This window comes from Myodes glareolus, chromosome 4 (genome assembly GCF_982192425.1).
Source record: "Myodes glareolus chromosome 4, mMyoGla1.1, whole genome shotgun sequence".
Classification (NCBI taxonomy): Eukaryota; Metazoa; Chordata; class Mammalia; order Rodentia; family Cricetidae; genus Myodes; species Myodes glareolus.
Window position 1 is genome coordinate 87,904,977 of NC_142029.1, and position 21,983 is coordinate 87,926,959.

A 21,983-nucleotide genomic window follows, 5' to 3' on the forward strand; every position below is an offset into this window, starting at 1 on the left:
AAGGAAAAAAGAAAATATCCAGCTGCAGATTTTTCTATGTAAGATAAAAAGAAAAAAAAACAACTGCTCAAATGAATCTGAAATATTTCTGGATCTCCAAAATTACTAAGGGACCAATAATTCCTTAGAGCAAACTTGAAATGTTCTCTATAGGACAGACTTTCCTTGTGGTCCCATGATGATTAGGACTTGGTGATTTATTAAAATATGGTCCATGTAAAATGTTAAGAATTTTTTCTTTGGTTGGTTTTTGTTTTGATTTTTTGTTGTTGTTGTTATTTATGTTTCTCCTGCAGTCCATGCACATTACTTTCCAGCATTGAGAGTGCTAGGCCGTAGAGTGAAGCTTCTAGCCAGGAACCATCTGTCTCCAAGTTCAGTTATATAAGTGATGTCAGCAATGAAACCTTTTTTCAGGTTTTTGAGGGAAAGCAATAATAATAGCCTTATGTCCTGTGATGTCTGTGGACAGTCTATGGAACCTTTTTGGTCAGTAAGTTAGCATGATATAACTCATTCATGGCATTGGAGGTTTTAGCTAGTGGCAAAAAAAAATGTCTGATTGAGATATTGTTATGCCTATTATATGGTGACATAAATATATTAACTTTTAATTAGGAAGCTTCTACGTTAGAAGTGTTCCAAATAACTTTTCAAAAAGCCTTTAGTATTAGCTGTTTTTTTACTTGAAGTTATCTGCCATTACCTTGGGATTTACCAGTTCTTTTTGTTAGTTTCTCCATATTCTATGAGAAAGTATATATATATATATATATATATATATATATATATATATATATATAATTGTGTGTGTGTGTGTGTGTAGTGCATTGATGATATCCACTCCCAATCCTTCTCTAGCTCCTTTTATTGCCCTTCTACCTCATCTTCCTCTCAAATTTATGTCCTCTTTTTATCACTTACTAAGGTAATTGGTGTTGTTTGTGTTATCATGGGTGTAGAGGCATCTTTCAGAGTATGGGCATCCTAACAAGGCCACTGACTTAAAATACTGACTCTCCCTAGCCTAGCAAACTTATTAGGTGATATAAGAAATAGAGAGAGAAGGCTCATGAACCCATAACACTAACTGAGAAGCTTTTGAAAGTTGTTAGCTCAAGAGAGTCAGTTTGTTTTAACAGTATAACCCCTGCCAAGTTAGTCATGCTCAAGTGGTTAACTACACATTCATGAGCATATGTACAGCACATATATGACTAGGTCTATTATTTATAAACATATAAAAATAGGTCATGAAATTGGGAGAGGATGGGAAGATTAGGAATGAATCTGGATAGAGAAGGAGTCAGGTGATTATGATCAAAGTACACTGTATGATAATCTCAAAAAACTAATAAAATGGTATATTAGAAAAGAGCCTGTTGTTGTAATTGTCAAATCTGAGAGACTTAGGCAAGAAGCAAATCCAAAAGAAAAATACAAATAACCATAAAAATAAATGCTCATTGAAATGTATCAAACAACTCCATTAAAAACTGGAGCTAAAGTCTTTGAGCACAAAATGTTAACAACTTCTTAATGATCTCCTAATGTAAGTTCCACCTCAAAGAAATAATATTTGTGGTAGTTAGGTGGGTGGGATCTGTAACATAAGGCTTTCCTTGTATTCTTGATCAAATCTCAGATCTGTCACTTTGTGTCTTAATTTCTTCCTTGTAAAATAGAAGCAATAACAGTAGCCTCATGGAATTAAGAGAGTTTTTTTAAGTCTATAAAACAGTGTTTAGCATACAATAACTCAATAAGTAGTAAAACTGCATTACTTTTGACAGAACAGTAGTAAATATAAATGTATTTTATTTATTCAATATGGTCTAATATTTTTTGCATGTAATATTTCCTATATGATTTTTGATATATGCCAATAATATAGATGAAAAATATATATGGGTGACATAAATATTTTAAAAGGAACTGCTAGAAAAGTAACCTGAAAAATTATTGAAATTTTAACAATTATGTCACCTCTTGTCTATGTTAATCTCTATGTAGAAAATAAGCTCATCAAATAAGAATATGTATATACAAAATATTACAAAAGATCAAGAAATAAATCAATTTGAGGTAAAGAATGAAAGTCCATTGGTTGTCTTGGAAAGAAAAGATATGCAAGAGAAAGAAGAAGGTGGCCTTGTTCTTAATTAAAATAAGTAGACAGAGCATGGTCTTACACTGATATAGGCAGTGGACACTGTGTTGAATACAATGAGTATTCTGTGGTTATCTCCAGACTACAAATGGTTGCATACAAGAGACATTATATAGCAGAAGAAAAAAAGGATACTGTAGAAAACTTGAGGCACTATAGAAACATAAAAAGAAGGAAAAAAATAAAAGATAGGTAATCAAAATAACAAATAAAAAATGAAATGAGAACAGCAGACAAGTAGAAACATATGTGAGAGAAACACATCTGTATTTTGCTTGTTGGTGAGATTCTGCATGGTTTTCTTCGCAACAAGATTCAGTCCTTATTCCGGGGGAAATAAAGGAGTACTCAGCATGGGCACTAAACGTTATCTTATTAGAAGATAAGTTATCTATCAAATGTTATACATCCAAAAAATAATTAATAAGCAATGATATGAAAATACTAAGTTTTATCAGTAGGTTTAAAATTTTAAAATGAAAAAGTAGAATTGTACAAAAATAAAGTAACAAAATTCTTTACCCACGGAAACATGAGGCATGATATTTCAGTCACCAAGGTCATTCTGACCTTCTGTTGCTCGTCACAATACTTGCCTGGAGTAGACACAAATAATCCATAATAGATCAGCATCCTACAGTGTTTCTAGCTGACCAGTGTGATGATAATGAGCAGTGTGCTGTGAGCAGCTTTTTCTTCCTTCCTCTTTTATTTTAATCTAAAAGAATATAGACTTCAGATGCCATTTTGAAAACAATCTTTTTTTCTTTCGGAGCCTAGAATTGGTGTTCTCTCCCCAAATTTCTTTATTCCTGTTCTCACAGCCACAGCCCTTCAACTTGTCTTACATATGAGCAATATATGTCACTTTATAAGACATTGCCCTTTAAATATGTGCAATTGTTATTTATCAGTTTAAATACATATACATGCGTGTTCTTTTGCCTAGCCTCTTCCATAGTATTTACCTGTTTCCCATAACAATTTCTCCTCCTCATCAAGACTGTTTCTGCTTCCAATACTCTATTCAGGATATCCGACTGTTCAGATGCTCTGTGGACAGCCCCACAATCAGTCAGGTCACCAATAGCTTCCTCGGGAAGATCCCTTCCTACCAGCCAAGCCAAGATAAACAGCTACTATGAGCACAGCTACATTTGTTCAAGACATGTTGCATCATTTGTCTAATATAAACTTACAGACACAGAAATGATTTCTTTAATCACCTGAATAATCTACAGGCTTCTGAGCTCACAAGCACCTTTAACTTTCTTCATAGCTGTATTCTTAATATTTGACCAAAGCCTAGATACCTTGGTGTCTAAAATAGAAAACATGCTCAGTCTATTTTTGCTACTGCAATAAACTCCATTATTGTATAAGAGTAAAATTATTAAAGAGAAAGAACGGACTGCTAGTAAATTAAGATTGCATCATTTTTGTGAAGAAAAGACAAAATTACTCTATCCAGGATTAGCTTTTATGGGTCTGGAGTCACTCAGAGATTCACCGGTATGACCAAATATAAATTAACTTCTAGCAAAGAAGAGGCTTTTATCACGACACTGGTTGGCCAGGCTTATACCTGGGACTCAGGATTCCCATGAAGTATTACAGTAAAGGCAAAAAGCACAAGGTTACACTTCATTGATTTGTAGATATGCATCCTCCAATCAGAAGATTGCATTCTATTTATGCACACACACATATCTTTGCCTAAGTGCAATCACAAGCTTTTATCAAACAAATGTCTTGCAGGTATCCTTTCCCTTTTGTACAAGCAGCTTGGTTTACAGAAGCAGAAGCAACAGTTAACAGTGCGGTCACTATGATAAACAACAGATTCATTTACATTGTAAAACTGGCCCTAAACATTCCTTCTGTCCTTGGGCCAGTGGAAATTACAGGTGAGAGGCAAATTTATCTCATAGATCTCTTAAATGCATTAACTTAAAATTAAAACATAAGGACAGTCATCACACAGTGAACTTGTTCAGTCAAATTCTTCCCAATAAACACAGAGCATGTCCTTATATTCACCTGTCTGCCCTCAAATCCATGAATGGAAAACCTACTATAGGTTCCCTTTGTGCTGAATGAGCAATCACTATTTCATTTTCAGACTGTGACCACTTTAATCACAATAGGCTCATTCCCTCTGCTTTATAGACTGATTTAAGATTGTAGAGAGAAGAACAGTGTGAAAAGGGCATTTCCCCTCCATATCCGATCTTTTGGAAAAACAATGGAACCTTTCCAATGAAATTTGCTAATCTTCCCCGAAGATTATTAAGCAAATTAGTGAGTCACTGTTTATAATCTACTGAAATCAATATCTCAGAGGCGCAGCCACAGGCAACTTCTACATGGACCCTCGCTGCAATAGTGCTGAAGATATAATTCAGGGGAAGAATAGTTGCCTAGAACTAGAGATAACCTTGGTATGTTCCCCAAACACCCACTACAAAGTAAGAAATAAATGTGTACATTTAAAAAAATTCTTGACCTTTCCATTTCTGAGTATAATATCATCCAGGGTTTTGTCCTTAAATCCTTGTGATTTCTAAGACAAAAGCATATCACACTCATCGAAGGCAGGACAAATGTATCTGATCATTTTCAAAACAGAAAATAGATACACAATATGTTGAGAAATTACAGAATAACTGTTCTTTGAATCCTAAAAAAAATGATGGCTTAATCATCCTTCAGTGTCTTTCCTTCAGGAAATTCTTGATAATTAACTTAATTTTGTATTATATTAAATAATGTTTTTTCTACAATATTCACACCGTATATTTTGGTGAGATATTTGTGTTATTTTAGTTGTTTTCATGGTTTTTTTCTAACACTGTAGGTCAAAGCCTTTTGAACGACAACAAATACCCTGCCCATGAGAGGATTCTAGGCACTCCTCTCTCTAATTGTAAACTTCGTGTGTACCAAGAATTACTTCCATTGCAAAACAGATTCTTCTTAGGCAAATATACTTTTCTTCAAAGTTTTCCTCAGTGCAATGTGGACATCCTTATTTCTTATACTGTATATGAAAGGATTCAGCATTGGACCCACAATGGTATAAAATATGGTAGATACTTTATCTTCATCCCCAGACACACTAGAAGGCTTAAGATACATGAAGATTATAGCACCAAAGAAAAAGGAAACTGCTATTACATGGGAGCCACAGGTGCTAAAAGCTTTTGACCTACCCTCTGCAGAACGAATGGCAAGGATGTTGGAAAGAATCAAGGTGTAAGAAATAAAGATAGTCAGGCTGGGCACTGTTACATTGACACCCACAACAATGAAAACCACCACCTCATTCATGTAGGTACTTGTGCAGGAGAGTTTCAGGAGAGGAGGAATATCACACATGTAGTGATTGATGATGTTGCCGCCACAGAAGGTCAGTCTCAGCATGCAAACTATGTGGGCCATTGCACCCACGAACCCCATCACATACACACCAATTGTCATTAAGTGACAGATGTGATAGGACATGGTGACCTGGTAGAGCAAGGGCTTACAGATGGCAGCATATCTGTCATAGGCCATGGCTGTCAAAATATAGCACTCATCTATAACAAAGAAGGCAAAGAAGAAGAGCTGAGTCATGCACTCTGCATGGGAGATTATGTTCTGCTTCACAAAACTCACCAGCATTTTGGGAGTTATGACAGAGGAGTAACAGAGATCTGTGAAGGAAAGGTTGAAGAGAAAGTAGTACATGGGGGTGTGCAGGTGAGGGTTCAAAACAATCAGAACAATCATGCCAAGGTTCCCCACCATGGAGACCACATAGATTCCCAAGAAGAGGAAGAAGAGAGGTATCTGGAGCTCTGGCTTCTGTGTCAAGCCCAGCAGGATAAACTCCTTCACTGAAGAGACATTTTCTGATGCCATTCCTTGGTTTATAGCTGTGAGAACAGCAAAAATATTAACATTAGGATGAAATCCCAGCACTCTCCAAACTACCCAATTAAAATGAGACTGCGTACCAGAATATAAGGATAAATTGAATCTCACACTTCTCTGTGAATTTGTTTTCTATGTTTTATAAGAGTTCATGTACAGAAGTAAAAGTAAATATGTAAAGGCCATTTCCTTGGGAATAATATTCAGACACCAGTGACCATTTTTGGTTCTGAACCATTTCTGCCCTGCTTCTAGCTTGACAATCCATATCCCAATCAGGCTCAATGGTCATCTCAAAAGAGAAGACACATGTCACATCAAAGACCCACTGGATTGTTTAGACATGTTTTGATGAAATAAAGAACAACAAAAGCCAAAACCAAAGAAAGAAAGATAGAAAGAAAGAAAGAAAGAAAGAAAGGAAGGAAGGAAGGAAGGAAGGAAGGAAGGAAGAAAGGAAGGAAGGAAGGAAGGAAAGAAACAAAGAAAGAAACAAAGAAAGATCCAATTTAGCACTTACCTCTCTCCTTGAAGAACTTACAATTAACCTTGATATCTCTTGTTGTCTACTCCCACAGAGGGGCAAGAACAGGTAACACTGATGGATTGTCAGGCATATAACCAGAGAAAAATGCTGTTTTCTGTTCTCAGCATTTGGGCTATTTGGTGATAAGGGAAATTGATTTTGGACTGGAGAAGCCAGAACTCTCCTTCCTCTAGATTCTAAGAAGCCATGATTTCTGGCTTGAGCTTTCCCCAGATGTCCCCTCTCACTCAGAGGTTATAAAATAGCATCTATTGGTGTCACAAGGGTCGCCTGGTAATGACCCAAGAGGTTTCTATGAGTTTTCAGTCTTAGAGACCTGAATAAAGTTGAAAGACTTGTGATTGCCAGTTATTTTCCTCAGAGATCAGGCTTTGCTGCTCTGGTGCTTACACACTAGTTCAACAATAATGACATTGGCATATCATCAGCGTTTTCTTTCAACGTGATTGTTTAAAAATTTTATATACAAACACAATGTGTTTTGATCAAATTCACCCTAATTCTTTTCACATGATTCTCACCTATTATACTGACACTCTCCCCTCTCAACTTCACTTTTTCTTTTCTCTTACAATTTTTTTTATGCCACTGAGTCCGCTCAGCACCGCCAGTATGTATATGAGTGGAGGGATGTCTAAGTGAGTTTAGGTGCCCTCTCAGGTGGCACATCCTTGAAGAAAAGTTACTAGGTTTATAAGAGTAACCATCTACCAATAGTTCCTCAGCTATAGGTAGAACTTTGTGACCATATCCTCCCTCCATGCTTGGATTTTGGTGGGCTTGACCTTAGCATATTTTCTTACTGTGTCAACAACTGTGAATATATTTGAGCAGTGAACATGTTGAATCCTGAAAATGTAATTTCAGTATAATCATTTATCACCTTTGGCATTTTCAGGTTTTTTTTTTTGGCAGGGAATTTGTTTATTGAGCACAAAAGTTAACACTTCTAAATAAGATATTCACTTTGAATTTTCTTTGTCCTGTTAGTGGACATAATGGGAAATATTGCACAGAACTCAAGCACAGAAATAATAATTAACAAAATATTTAAGCAACAAGTAACTGCTTTACATTTTTAAAAATTAATCCAAAGAAAATAATTTGAAGTGCTTCTCTGATTTGGAAGTCTTAAAATGTTATCTCATGTTTTATTTGATTTTTTTCTTCTTTTTTTACAAATTGACACTGTACAAAGAGTTCAAATGGCCAGTAAACTACTGCCTTAAACTGTTGGCTTTAAAACAGAGGTATGATCTGAGTTCACAGCAGTGTTCTCTAAAGCGGCAACAGTACAAGTACAGAGCTCTCCTTGTCTGAGGATCGCTATCCGGAAAACTTCCAAACCTGCCACAATGTCCGTTAATGTGACAAAAGTTGGCGTGCTCATTGTCCTTGCTTACCTTTGTAACACTGGGCTAAACAGAAAATAAAAATCCAGTCAACAGTAACTTGTACAGTAGTTAGCTCTGGACTAGACAGCTTGGAAATGCTGATAACTATTCAGAGTGAGGTTCTCAGTAGAGAGAGACAGCTCCACCCCCATTAGGCCAAACCCTACACTAAGAGTTCAGTATTTTTATAGCAAATAATCTGAACTTATTTCATATTTTCTTTTAAATTTTATTTTGATATTGTTGAATTTTATTTTATTGTTTTTAGCCTTACTTTCAATTGTTAGTTTTTTTTATTTATTAAAAATTTCTGCCTCCTCCCATCCCCCCATTTCCTCCCACTACCCCCACTCCCCCTCCCCTCCCTCTCCAGTCCTAAGGGAAGTCAGGGTGCCCTGCCCTGTGGGAAGTCCAAGGCTCTCCCCCCTCCATCCAGGTCTAGGAAGGTGTGCATCCAAACAGGCTAGGCTCCCAAAAAGTCAGTACATGCAGTAGAATCAAAACCCGGTGTCATTATCATTGGCTTCTCAGTCTGTCGTCATTGTTATCCCCATTCAGAGAGTTTGGTTTGATCACAGTCTCGTTCAGTTCCAGTCCAGCTGGCCTTGTGAGCTCCCATTAAACCAGTCCCACCGTCTCAGTGGGTGAACACACCCCTCGCCATCCTGACTTCCTTGCTCATCTTCTCCTTCCTTCTGCTCTTCATCTGGGCCTTGGAAGTTAAGTCCAGTGTTCCAATGTGGGTCTCTGTCTCTATCTCCATCCATCGCCAGATGAAGGTTCTATGGTGATATGCAAGATATTCATCAGTGTGGCTATGGGAGAAGGCCAATTCAGGCACCCTCTCCTCTGTTGCCCACGGAACTAGTTGGGGACATCCCCGTGGACACCTGGGATCCCCTCTAGAGCCAACCTAGTCTCTTGCCAACCCTAAAATGGCTCCCTTAGTTAAGATATTTTCTTCCCTGTTCCCATATCCCACTTCCATTATAATCTGTGAGTCTTGAGAGAATGTGGAGGTCCCATGTAGGAGTAAGCACTCACAGTCCCTTATTGTCTATCTGATGACCAGTTTTGGATATCTTTGTTAACTACCATCTAATGCCAAAGGAAGCACCTCTAATGAAGGTTGAGAGATACATTGGTCCATGGGTATAACATATAATGGAATTATATTACTTTTAAGTTTAATACTATATCCCCACCTGAGAAATAATCATAGGTACTTCTCAAGGACCTATGATCTATCTATTCTCATACCCCAAGAACCATGCTAAGAATGAATACTGGTTGTGGAGTAAGCCGGATATCCAATCCAAAAATGACTGGTTATTCTCACAATACTTATGGATATAGTACACTAGAGGGGATGGCCTGCCAGACCAGCCTTTACTGTAGCTCTTAGGGTTCACACCTGATTATCGATTATTATATATTTCTTTAATAGCATGCAGAGCACTTTAAAAGCTGGACAATACCATATTCAACTCTCAACTTCTTACACAAGAAATAGCCAACTTTCCAGTAATGATATATCCTGCTATCTCTTTAACTGCACAGAACAATTGAAAGGGAACTGTCAGGGATGGCTTAGTTCTCACAAGCTTTTGAATCATGGTGATAGACATTAATATTTGTGATGACTTCATATAATACAAGCAAAATTATCACACCTTCTTTTTAGGTCTGTGTGTTTGAGAAGTTGATCGAAGTTTGACATTTTATGTAGGTGTGTATGATCTAATCGTTTTTATGTTTTAAATCACCAAAAAATAAAAAAGGTTCAAAAAGCACACATGTTAATATATAATATTTTTAGAGCAAAACAATACAAAAGCTAGTTTTAGATAGGCACAAGCTCCATTTCCCCTTGTTATGACTTAAATAATGGAGTCTTCTGAAATAGGGTCTAATCATCAAGTTTAGGGAAAATCAAGAGTGCTGTATATACCTGTAATATTAGGGGATCTGTGGGGGCACAATCAGCTAACAATTCCAAAAAAGGTAGCTCATTCCTGGTTCTAGGTTTTATTTGCCAGCCTGTGGTATCTAGTAGAAACACTGTCTCCAAATGACAAGGTTTTTCAGCCTAAACTCATTTTAGTCATGAAAACATGTTAGGACATTTATACTGTAGTAGTTTACACATGTGTTTCTCAAAGCTCTTTAGTGTTAGCTACTCTCCTCAAACTCCCTCCTCTACTCTGCCCTCACATCTCCTGCCTGAACCAATCCTTTCAGCTCTATTTGTTCCCATTCTGCCTTCACGTCATCTGTGTTCTAGTAGTACCTGTATTTTATTCCTACCAGTTTGGGAACTCTCCATTAGAAAAGCATGACAAACTGACCTATATACTATGGATCCTCTGTACTTTCCTTCAATAGATGAAATCTTTTATTCTTGTTTATAATGTCTATCTTCCTTCATATAACACATGATTCTTAATCTAAGCCCATAACATTGAAATGATATGGCTGCTTTCTTCAGAGCTACTTTTTAAACAATTAAACCTGACACATGCAAGGGGTGCTTTATAAATATATATAGAAGAATGAATAAATTAGTATCCTTTCCTAGTTCTCTAAGAATACATACTTGATATTACCCATTCTATTTGTCCCACAAAAAAAAACTTATATAGTGCCGACGTTTTGTTCTTATCGACAAGAATGTGGACAGGGCAACATCCAAAAGACCATCAGAGTAAATTCCAGATTGCAGTTAATAAGCTCGGAAAGAAAAAAAATTCTTGTGTCTTCCATCCACAAATGTCCCTCTGATTTTCTGAAAATATAGAGAATACCCAATTTGTTTTTCCACACAATTGTAGCATATAATCAAAAAAATGAGAGAAAAAAATGTAACAGTGGATTATAAAATCTGACATGCTAAAATAAAGTTATCTTAATTTTGAAATGTCACCGGGTGTATTTCAAAGATTTTATTCATTTGTGGCATAAAATTGAAACATCTACAAGACTTAGGAGATTAATATGGCCAAAGAGCACTAGGAAAGATGACTAGCACTAGGGAGAAGGAAGTAGCCTTAGCTGCAGAGGCAATTACAGCAGTGGGAACAAAAGAAAGGTGAGAAAGGGAAGGGAGTAAATCAGTAATGAAGGGGAAGAAAAGAGAAAAAAGAAGGTTTGTGAATTATTAAGAGTACTGCTGAAAGAAGGTTTTATAAACTCAAAAGGAAGGTAGGTAGGAAGGAAGGAAGGAAAGAAGGAAGGAAGGAACGAACGAACGAAGGAACGAAGGAACGAAGGAGAGATGGAAGGGAGGAAGGAAGGAGAGATGGAAGGAAGGAAGGAAGGAAGGAAGGAAGGAAGGAAGGAAGGAAGGAAGGAAGGAAGGAAGGAAGGAAGGAAGGAAAGAAGGAAGGAGAGATGAAAGGAAGGAAGGAGAGATGGATGGAAGGAAAGAAGGAGAGATGAAGGAAGGAAGGAAGGCAGGCAGGAAGGAAGGAAAGATATTGCAAGGGAGGACTCAGACAGACTTCTCATAAAAAGGTAGAGGGAAGCAAAAGCAACACAAAGCTAAATGACACTAGCCTTAGTGCTGATTAAGTTGTGGGGTTGCCACAAGCAGAAGTTAGGAGTAAAATTTTGGTTAAATTTTTATGTTTAATTATGAGCTGCACTTGAAATTAGAAGTCTGAAAGGGGGATTTACCAACAACACTAAATAAATTCAGAAAGAACTGTCAGAACATGAGAAGTATACAGGTCATTTTTCCAGATAACAAAACGTAGGATTGGTGAAATCTTGGGAAAAATTAAATGAAACGAGAAAAAAGAAAGACAGCTATCTCTCACTGCAGATTTTTCTATTTAAAACAAAAATAAATCCATCAACTTCTCAAATGAATCTGAATTATTCCTGATACTACAAAACTACTAAGGGACCAAAAATTCCTTAGGGCAAATTTGAAATGTTCTCTACAGGACAGACTTTCCTTGGGGTCCCTAGTGATAAGGACTTGGTGATTCATTAAAATATGTTCCACACTAAATGTTAAGTACTTTTTCTTTGGTTTGCTTTTGTTTTGATTTTCTTTGTTATTCATTTCTTTTCTTTAGTCAGTGCATAGTACTCTCCATGTTCAATGTCATAGGTAGTATCAGCAATAAGAACTTACTGTCAGGTTGTTGAGGGATAGCAGTAAGAATAACTTTTGCAAAGGCCTGTGAGTTTTAGATGGATAGTCTATGGGACCCTTTCGGCCAACATGTTAACATGATATAATCCATTATGGCATTGGAGGTTTTAGTTAGTGCCATAAAATATCTTGTTGGGTTTTGTCTCCCCCCAAATGGTGACTCCTTTTAATTAGGAAACTTCTACAATAGAAGCGTTTCATAAAATTTTTTCAAAAAACCTTGAGTGTTAGTTGTCTCTTTGCTTAAAATCGTTTACCATAACCTCAGGCTCTTACAAACCTTTAGTGTTAGTAGTCCCATATTCTCTGAGAGTGTCATACCAATATGTATGTATGTATATATACATATGAACCTACACATACTGATTTGATGAAATCAACTCCTATTTCTTGATTCCTTCCTCAGATCTTTTTCCAGCTCATGTAATGCATCCTCCTTTCAATTTCATATCTCCTTTTAATAATATACTGACTCAAATCAATGCTGTTGTGTCAATATGGGTGCAAAGCCACTGCCTGACACATGGGCATCCTAGCAATGCCACTTCCTTAACAATACTGACTCTACCTACTCTATATCACATATTGGGTGATATAGTACCATGGAATAAGATAAGAGGGATTCATGAACCCATACCACTAACAAGGATCCATTGTTAGGTGTTAGTTCCTATTGGAAAGAGAATCAGGGTTTTTTTTTATTATTATTAACCCGTCAGGTTAATCATGCTCAAGGGTTGACCTCATACCCATGAGACTATGTCCAGCACACATAAGACTAAGTGGGTTGTTTAAAAACAAAACAAAAATAGGAAATGAAATTGGGAGAGGAAAGAAATATAAGGAATGGATCTTATAGGGGAAGATTCAGCTGAATATGATGAAAGTACAATGTCTGATATTCTCAAAAAATGAATTAAAATATTATATTGAAATAGAACTATAAACATGTTTAAGTACATTGTATGAAATACCTTTGCAAGAAAAATTTTCAATCAAACCCTAACCTAGACTTTAGGATTAAATTCTTTCAATTTTATGCCTCCGATGTACATGTAGATAAACATGGAGTAACTGTAGACAGTTTCCAAGAGTCCATTTTACAATGAAGCTGTCTTGTCTCTTGCTTTCCTCCATTTGCATTAGCTCACATCACTCTAATTCAATGACAGAAAACTATAGCAAGTGGTAACCTCTAACTAAGGCATAGAGAACTTCATATTTCTTTTACTACAGATTCCTTATAAGCCTGACACTTTCATCTTTATCGATCAAGGCTGATTTAACACAGAAAGTTTCATTATGTACTATATTTTAATGACTATAAAATATATTAGCTAAACTATATATCTCTGGATGCTCTTTAAATGCTCAGGTATAAATGTAAAATAAGTTCATGTCTTAGTTTTGAAGCACTAAATTGGATGAACAATAGATGAGACAATGTATAAAAACTGAATAAACTTAAAGGAATAAGAACAACAAAAAGGCGTTGTCCAATGAAACATAGAGAAACCAATGAAAAAATAACTTTACTAAACAAAGCTTCAGAGATACATCAGCCAAATTCTGGATAGATGGGAGCCTGTACAATTCGAAAAAAAAAAAAAAAGAAGACAAACAGCTAAGAATGTCAATGTAGGAGACAAGTCCTACACAATAAAGCCTCAGAGCATTCGGTATTCTTTGATAACAAATGTTCTGTCTAAGCTACATAAAAACTTTTGTAGCAAGTATTTGGAGCTACGTGATTTATAACTTTCCACAAAAGAGTTAAAACTAACAAATATCTTGCAGTGATTTATTTTGTGACCTGATTTGCTCGACATAGATATTTACAATTATTTATATAACTAAAAAGAACTGCTTTATATTCAGTAGTAAAATCAGATTAATGGCATGTTCATTGTGTACTACACAAATGTGAATTATTAAAATTTAGAAATATCCATTCCAGAGTGATCAAAATTTTATTCATACTTACTAGGCCATATTCTCAAATAAAGTATATTTATAATTTCTGATTTTTGATATACACATGTCTAGTCATAATATATTCTATCAGGTGTACAGGTGAAACAGTTATTTGAAAATTTTCATTTGTTAATTTTTCAAACTTTAATTTTCTTTAAACACCCAATGAGAAATAAAATAAAATACTCATGCAAATGTGATAGCTTTTCACTTTTTATGTTTTATTGACAAAAAATTGTGTCCGTATGAGGTACAGTGGGATGGTATCACAGAGGGAGACATTTGGCAGTGATTAAATTGGTCCATTTCACAAGTCTCTCATCCCACACTCTTACTATTTCCTCACTAGGACATCTCAAGTCTTTTAACAGTTTTGAGCTACAAATTATTGACTTTCCTGAAAACATGTTCTTTGTACCTGAAACCTCAAGCTGCTTAACCCCCTGGTCCTCTTATCAACACATCCATAACTTCTCAATGTTAAACTTCAGTCAACTGACTTGTCAACACGGGAAGCATCACCGTGACCAATTTTCTTTCCAGAACTGGGCCAGCTTGTGAATCGATTATTCTTTATCAGTCTGTGCAGCCTGCATATGAGTCTCAGAACATATAGGTGTCACACATGTCAGAGACTAACATTTCAGTTTTGGTTTAGCGCCAAGGATTTATAAAAATAAATTTAATACAGCCCATCCTGCGCTTTTATAAAAGTGTTTTATGTCCTTATTAAAATTTGTGAATCACAGCAAATTCAAATAAGAAATGGCTAATCAAGGCCTTGTGAGGTATGTAGACAAAAGAATTGAAGAAATCCGTAAGCACTCAGGCTCTGCTTGAGGAAAAATAATTTAAGTACATTACAATACTGAAATCAATATTCAAACAAATATAAATGCTTAAGTCTCTGTTGAATGCATCAACTTTATTGAGATCCTATTAAAACTTTTAACTGGAAATATTTTCTTCAAAGTATCTTGTTATAAACTAGTGTCTCAGAACTTTCCATGCATTCATTCCATCTTCATATGAGCACAAAAGCTATAAATGAAAAACTACTGCCCTGATGAGGCCATACTCACTAAAGAACATCTTCCTTGAATGCATTCTAAGTAGGTATGAACAGTAGACGATGTATATTTTGTAACATATATAAAGTTATTTGGAATGACTATAAAATTTTGAGAACTTAAATCCCCTGTGATTTTGATCATGCTTCTTTCAGTACTCTAAAATATGATATAATCACCAATAAGGATATAAGAATATAGAAAGTGTGATATGGCTCATAGGGTCACAGAAACTTGACTCAAATTTTTTAGTTTCAAACTCCACTAAAAATAAAAATGAGAAACACAGACTGCAACTGCATAAAGTGGACCTAAAGGTGAGTAACCAACCCAGTCTCTAGGCCCCAGGACCCAGGGGAAAAGTTTCTGGGCCCCTCTTCCACCTGCTTCAACCACATTAACTGGTCAGCTAGCTGTATGCATCTTGCGCTAGCATCTTCACCCCAGGAAACCCTGTAATCAACAAGTCCCACTCTGCCCCCAAAACCCATCCATCCCAGAGACCTCTACATCTACCTGAGACACAGACAGCCACAGCACAGATCAGATCAAGAACAGCTCCATAGGAAACAGACAACAACTACAAAGATCAGTCCAAGGGAGGATCACTGAAACACAGATACCAACTGCAAGGATTGGAACAAGAAGCAAAGGCACTGCCTGCACCAATTGGAAGAAGAAATGGATAGGTGTCAATGAAAGAATACATTCAACAAGTTAAAGAGCAACATGGTAGCACCAGAACCTAGTGGTTCTGAACTAGGCAGAACCTTCCTCTGCAGCAGGAAGACCAGAACATCCCAGAGCTACAGGGATAGTTCAACATATGAAAATCTATCAATGTAATCCACTATATAAACCATCTGAAAGAAAAAAATATATCATCATTTCATTAGATGCTGAAAAAGCCTTCAACGAAAGCCAGCACCATTTCATTACAAAAGTCTTGGAGAATACAAGGAATGTATATAAACAAAATAAAAGCAATATAAGATTTTTATATATTATGTTCATATCTTTCTCCTCACTAATGCCTCCAAGTTCTTCCATTACTACCAATCTATCAGATTTTTTTCTCTATTTAAAATAAAATAAATCTAAATGAGCAAAAAAAACCCTGGAGTTTAATTAGTGTTTGCCATCTACACCAAAGAATGAACATTTATTTTTCCAGTGGAATTATTTTGGTTTTGTTTAGAAAGTATTTGGATATATAACTAAGCATCATTTTTAATATATTCTTCTATTCTACTAATATATTTTGATACCAAGAAATTTATTTAATTGTCATTGCTTCATGCCAGTTCTGTAAAAAACACTTAGTATTATCGCTCTATCCTTCAAGATCCCTTAGAGAGTGATATCATGAAATAATAAGACTTAGAACATTCTTATTAGGGCAAATACCTAAGAAAGATACAGCCAGAGGGATTAGGATTCAGTGAAAAAAGTTTCAGACTTGAAAAAAAAAAGAATGATAGCTAAGAAACAGGATAAAAATTAAAGGATTTAGTGGGTAGATCTCAAACTACAGGACGATTCTAAAAGGTCTTCAACAGACTGATGAGCAACCTGTATTAGGCAGAAAGTACCTAATTTCAGTTCATGGACACATCATTCACAGTCATTGAGTGGAGCATATCAACAAACCTGCCTTTACCTAAGCACTATAATGCACACAAAGACTTACCATGCATAGGTCAACTTCAACTGCGTACACTCCAAGAGCTTCTCTTGACAAAAACCTAAGCAAAGTCATAAGACCAATGAACAAATGATAGACTAAGCCCTAAAGTAGTTTGCAATTAGTGGTAGTAGAATTTGCCAAATTTTATTAATTATTAATTGCAGGAGTAATGATTTATTGGTCATTATATTAAGAACCACATACTACATTTTAAAATTTCTCATCCCTTTTATATAATTGATATAACTTATATAATATAATATCACTCTTTTATTTATTACAATACTGGATAAATATGTAGGGGGTTTTGTGTGTGTGTGTGTGTGTGTGTGTGTGTGTGCATGGATGCATACACATGTATTTCTGTGCAATCTTTTTACTACTGGTTAGCAAATAACATTGAGTTGTATATGCTGTCTTAGATGATGTAAATTCTAGGCTTACTAAGGATCTCAGAGACAGATGAGATATGCTATAGATCCTGCCATTTTTTGAAAACCAGAAAAATCAAAAAGAGTAGAACAAAAGGACATGATTAGGCAGCTATGGTTCTGCTCTAAGTTTTTCATAGCTCATAACAAACACATTTCACTATGCTTATGCCTGGAGCAGCCACCAACACTGACAATAATATGAATGTTCTGTATAACACCTCAGTGTTTAGGTAACAGAACTGTTATTTGAACAGATTGCTAAGTAGTGAATGCTCACATTTTCACAGATGGGGAATAATAAATGACATTAATGTATTAATGCCTGAGGAACACACAGTCATTCACTTTGAAGTTTATGAAAAATGATAGAAATAGTGAAACATTACTGAGACAAGATTATAAGAAAGATAAATGATTGGACAACTCTCCTAGAGTGTAGACCTGGCAATTAGTGTAAACAATACATGTACCAAAAAGGTAGTTCTTTATGTAAAACAACACAATAAAGTTAAGTTCTTTACTCTCTTTTATTATTTCACCTCTAAATAAAATACATCTCTGAAGTTTCTTCATGGCATCTATTAATGCCATTTTTACATCTTTAATCCATATACTATAGATTAATGGATTGAACATTGACACCACATTAGTGTAGAAAACAGAAAAAAATTCTGTGGTTCATAGAATCAGATGAATGTTTTAAATGATTGAATGCTGCACACCCCCAAAAAAGATACATGGTGATAATATGAGAGCTACAGGTACGGAAGGTTTTTGGTCTCCCTTGTGTGGATTAAAGTTTGAAATGTTGGCAAGGATGAAAACATAGGAAATAAGAATGGTCAAAGTGGGGACTGTGATGTGAATATCCATACCTCTGATAACTATGACCTCATTGACACAGGTGCTGTAGCAAGAAAGTTGGAGGAGGGGCAGAATGTCAAACAAGTAATGGTTGATGACATTGACATTGCAGTAGGTCAGTCTGAGCATGAAGGTCGTGTGGGCAGAGGCTCCAGTAAACCCCATCTCATAGTTAGCAAGACAGAAAAGAAGAAACCTGAGGGGATATGGTGACTTAAACACCAATTGTCTGCACAGATACATACTATCATAGGTCATTGAGGACAACATGTAGCATTCAAAGATGACAAAGTGACAAAGACCCAGTATGCATCAGGCACCCTACATAGGAAATAGCACTCTTCTCAGAACAAAGTTTATCAGCATTTTTTGACTGGAAGTAGAAGTGTATAGAGACCAATGAAGGATAAATTGATTACATTTAAATCTCGCACTGGAATACAGGCCATTAGTAGAGTGCCCTGCTGCATTTCCTTGTTACGTCAATTAGATAATGTTTACCTGCCAATGTCCACTCCCGCTGGCTCTTACAGTCCGTCTTCCCCATCTTCCAAGAAGATGCCTGTACCATGAGGTGAGGGAGTGTGATGAAGATGTTTCATTTACAGCTTAGTTTTTGTTATCCCACACTAACTCTTTCATCCTGCCCTCACATTCTTGTAACAATCAGACAAAATCCTCTTTAGAATACGTTACCTAACCACTGGTTACTACCAACTCATAGGCAAAAATTTTCAGCAGACTCCATCTGAGGGCTATAAGAAAGAAGTTGCTCTAATTCCCTATGTTATGACTAATATTTTAAAGGTACATTGATTTGTGACTTTATTTAGTTCTGTTACTATAAAAAGCCTCCATAAAATTGTTACATTGCAGGAATGGCATTTGGAGCAACCTGAATCCAAATTTCAAACTATAGTCAATCTAGAATAAATGGTGTCTCTAAAATGATTTATGCTTTTGCATTGAGACCAGTCATCATTTAACTTCCAAATTTGTTCTAACTTGCTTTAAAATTCAAAGGAAAAAGTACCTCAGAATACCCTCATGTGGACAGATATGAACATTCAGGACTTCCAGGTGATTTAATGAACCCAATTTTCACATGCTTTTGAAATCCCACTAAATCCTTAAGGTTCTCTTGCTTTTAGCTAACTTGAAATCATTAATCTTGGATATTATACATGTGAACAATGTAGTATGTATTTCTTCACTTTGCTGTGCTGTAAACATTATGATGTTTTGTGGCAGTTATGATGATGGCAACCGCTTGAGTAACTTCTCATAGACTTTTCCAAAAACACACTCTTCAATTGAGCCTGCAGATTGCTCTGGAGTGAATGAACAGGGCGTAAGACTGACATTTCCACGTTCCCACTGTCTGTGTCCTCTGTTCTCTTTGGATCAGATTGCTCAGTTAAACATTGCACACAGACATATTAGACATTCAGAGAAAGGCAGTAGGAGATTGAGATATGCCAAAATTTCCTCATCCCTCTAGTAGTCCTTGTCAAGGCTAAAATATACATTGCATGACTAACATGGTTTTAGGGCTTACAGAGGCATGAGGACCTACACATTGACAAATACCATGCTTACAACTTTAGAACACTGCCTCAAGGCTCTAGTCACCAGCACTTTCCTAACAGAAACTTGTGCGTAACCCTTGCCAAAGTGAAAAAGAAAATCAATAATGCTGAATTAAGATAGTCATTTCTAGACAGTAGCCACCATCTTACTTGGCAGACTCTATCAGTAAAGTTAATTTTTTTTCATTGTAATAACTCATCCTTGATTACTGGATACTTTTTCAATAGCCTATACATATAGACTTTGATCTAGTGAACAATAATGAATTAGCAGAAAAAGAGATTAGTCATCAGTAAAAGTAAATTTGAAATGTGTGTCTTGACCATTAGATTGATATAGATCATATTTAACGTTAAATAAAATGTTTCTTTCACTGGTGTAGCTATAAACTTTTTAATTCTAAATTTAAAATCTGAATATTTTCTGTCTACCTACTTGGTAAAATAAGATTTTTACAAAATTAAGCATTAGAATAGACTTAGTTCATTAATGTTTTAATCATTTTTTACATTAACTGTAAATATAAATCATCAGTATCTCACATTTCAGAAATTATATTTATTCCTTAAAGGTTCACTTTATTTTCAAGATTTGAAATGTTTCTAGTTAGCTAACCCTCCAAGATGGGATGGTTTTACTCTCTGAAATCTATCTTATTAGAAGAGTTATATTCAATTGTCTTCTACACAAAGAATGATAGAGGAGCAAGGATAAGTAAATACTAAATACTCATATTTGATTAGTTGACTGAATACACTGCCAAAAAGCTTAGAATGTCACAAGAATGAGATATCAACAAAAGGCTGAGTAGCCTATACTCACTGAAAGGCCCAGAGAAAGTCGGAGCATTAGCTCACTTACCTAACTTCTGTTTCTTGACCCTTGCCCTATATCCTCAGTCAAAGGGAGAACAATTGTTTAAAAATTAAGAATTCAACTATGTCAAGAGCTATGTTAATATATCCACAGACTTATGTAAAGAAGCTTTTACAAACCACCTATTAAGCTTGTACAAATACTTTGTTATCAGAAATGATACTACCAGTTGTAAAATGTTATCACAAATTGTAAGTTCATCTTACATCATCATTGAGGCGCGCATCCTGACCAGCAGGAATGAACGCCACCAAAAACGAGAATTCCTTCCCTGGTCACATCTTTATTCGGAGCCCTTTGATTGAGGAAATTGGGGGAAGGGAAGATAGAGCAGGGTCGAGAGAAAGCTTAGAGAGAGCGTTGGACCCCGAGGCAGCTGCTTTTAAACGGTGGAGAGGCTTGAACACTGTCCTGATTGGTTAATGCCATTCTGCTGGTCTGAGCATGTGCAAGCAAGGGTGCAGGCAAGGGTGCTCAGCCCCACATGGCTAAGCCAGGTATACCTCCAAACTGCAGGACCAACCTGTGCCTCCAGGTGGCTCCCAACAGCTCCCCCTATTAATGTCTTTAAGAGCAATAAGGCAAAACTATTTTCCAATCTGGTCCCCACCTCACTTGGGCTAGCAGGTAGCACACCAATCAAAGACATACAGCTCTTCCACCTATACACAGCATGTCAAGAATATCTCTGCTCCCACCCATTCCTAAGGAAGGAAAAGGCAAAATAGAGTAAGAGATAAGAGGTTGGACAGGGTGTTGCTCAAGTCGATGGTGTGAAACAGCTGCTCTTGGCACCGCCCAGAAGGTCATCTCTGCTGCCTCCGCATGAATCTTTCACAGCAGTATCCTTCATTTCTCTGGTCGGTCTTGCTGGCACCCAGATGTATGTCAGCATTCCTAGAAAAACATAAACAAAACTCTCCTCCCAAATTAACATTTAAGAGTACTAAAAACTCTCAGTGTAAAAATTCAGCACAAGCAGTACTGGAAGTAGGCTGGTTTTGAACTTAGAGATCTGCAGGTCTCTGCTCTAAAGAGCAAATCTTGTTTGCCTGTACCAGCAAAATTTTGAATTAAAAATTAAGTGTAAAGAATGCAAGAGAAATCCTTTCTCTGGGGGAAGCTGTCACTGGTAATCCCCCTCTATTGTCTAACACCAAAACAGTTGTCACTGGGAATTGAACTCATGACCTTTGGAAGAGCAGGCAGTGCTCTTAACCTCTGAGCCATCTCTCCAGCTCCCCTATTCAGATGGAAAAACCTCTAGGTAGCATTGTTTTATTCCACCCGTTGCCTC

The 21,983-nt window shown here is 36.2% G+C and overlaps 1 protein-coding gene across 1 annotated transcript; it reads right to left on the reverse strand.

The window, feature by feature from the left end:
* Positions 1 to 5,146: 5,146 nt before the first annotated feature.
* Positions 5,147 to 8,543, reverse strand: LOC125409850 (olfactory receptor 8B8-like). The gene is made up of 2 exons (XM_087905079.1): positions 8,534 to 8,543; positions 5,147 to 6,078 (listed from the first exon to the last, which is right to left on the reverse strand). The coding sequence occupies exons 1-2, from the start codon at positions 8,541 to 8,543 to the stop codon at positions 5,147 to 5,149; spliced, it is 942 nt and encodes a 313-aa protein (XP_087761205.1).
* Between the last annotated feature and the right edge of the window lie 13,440 nt (positions 8,544 to 21,983).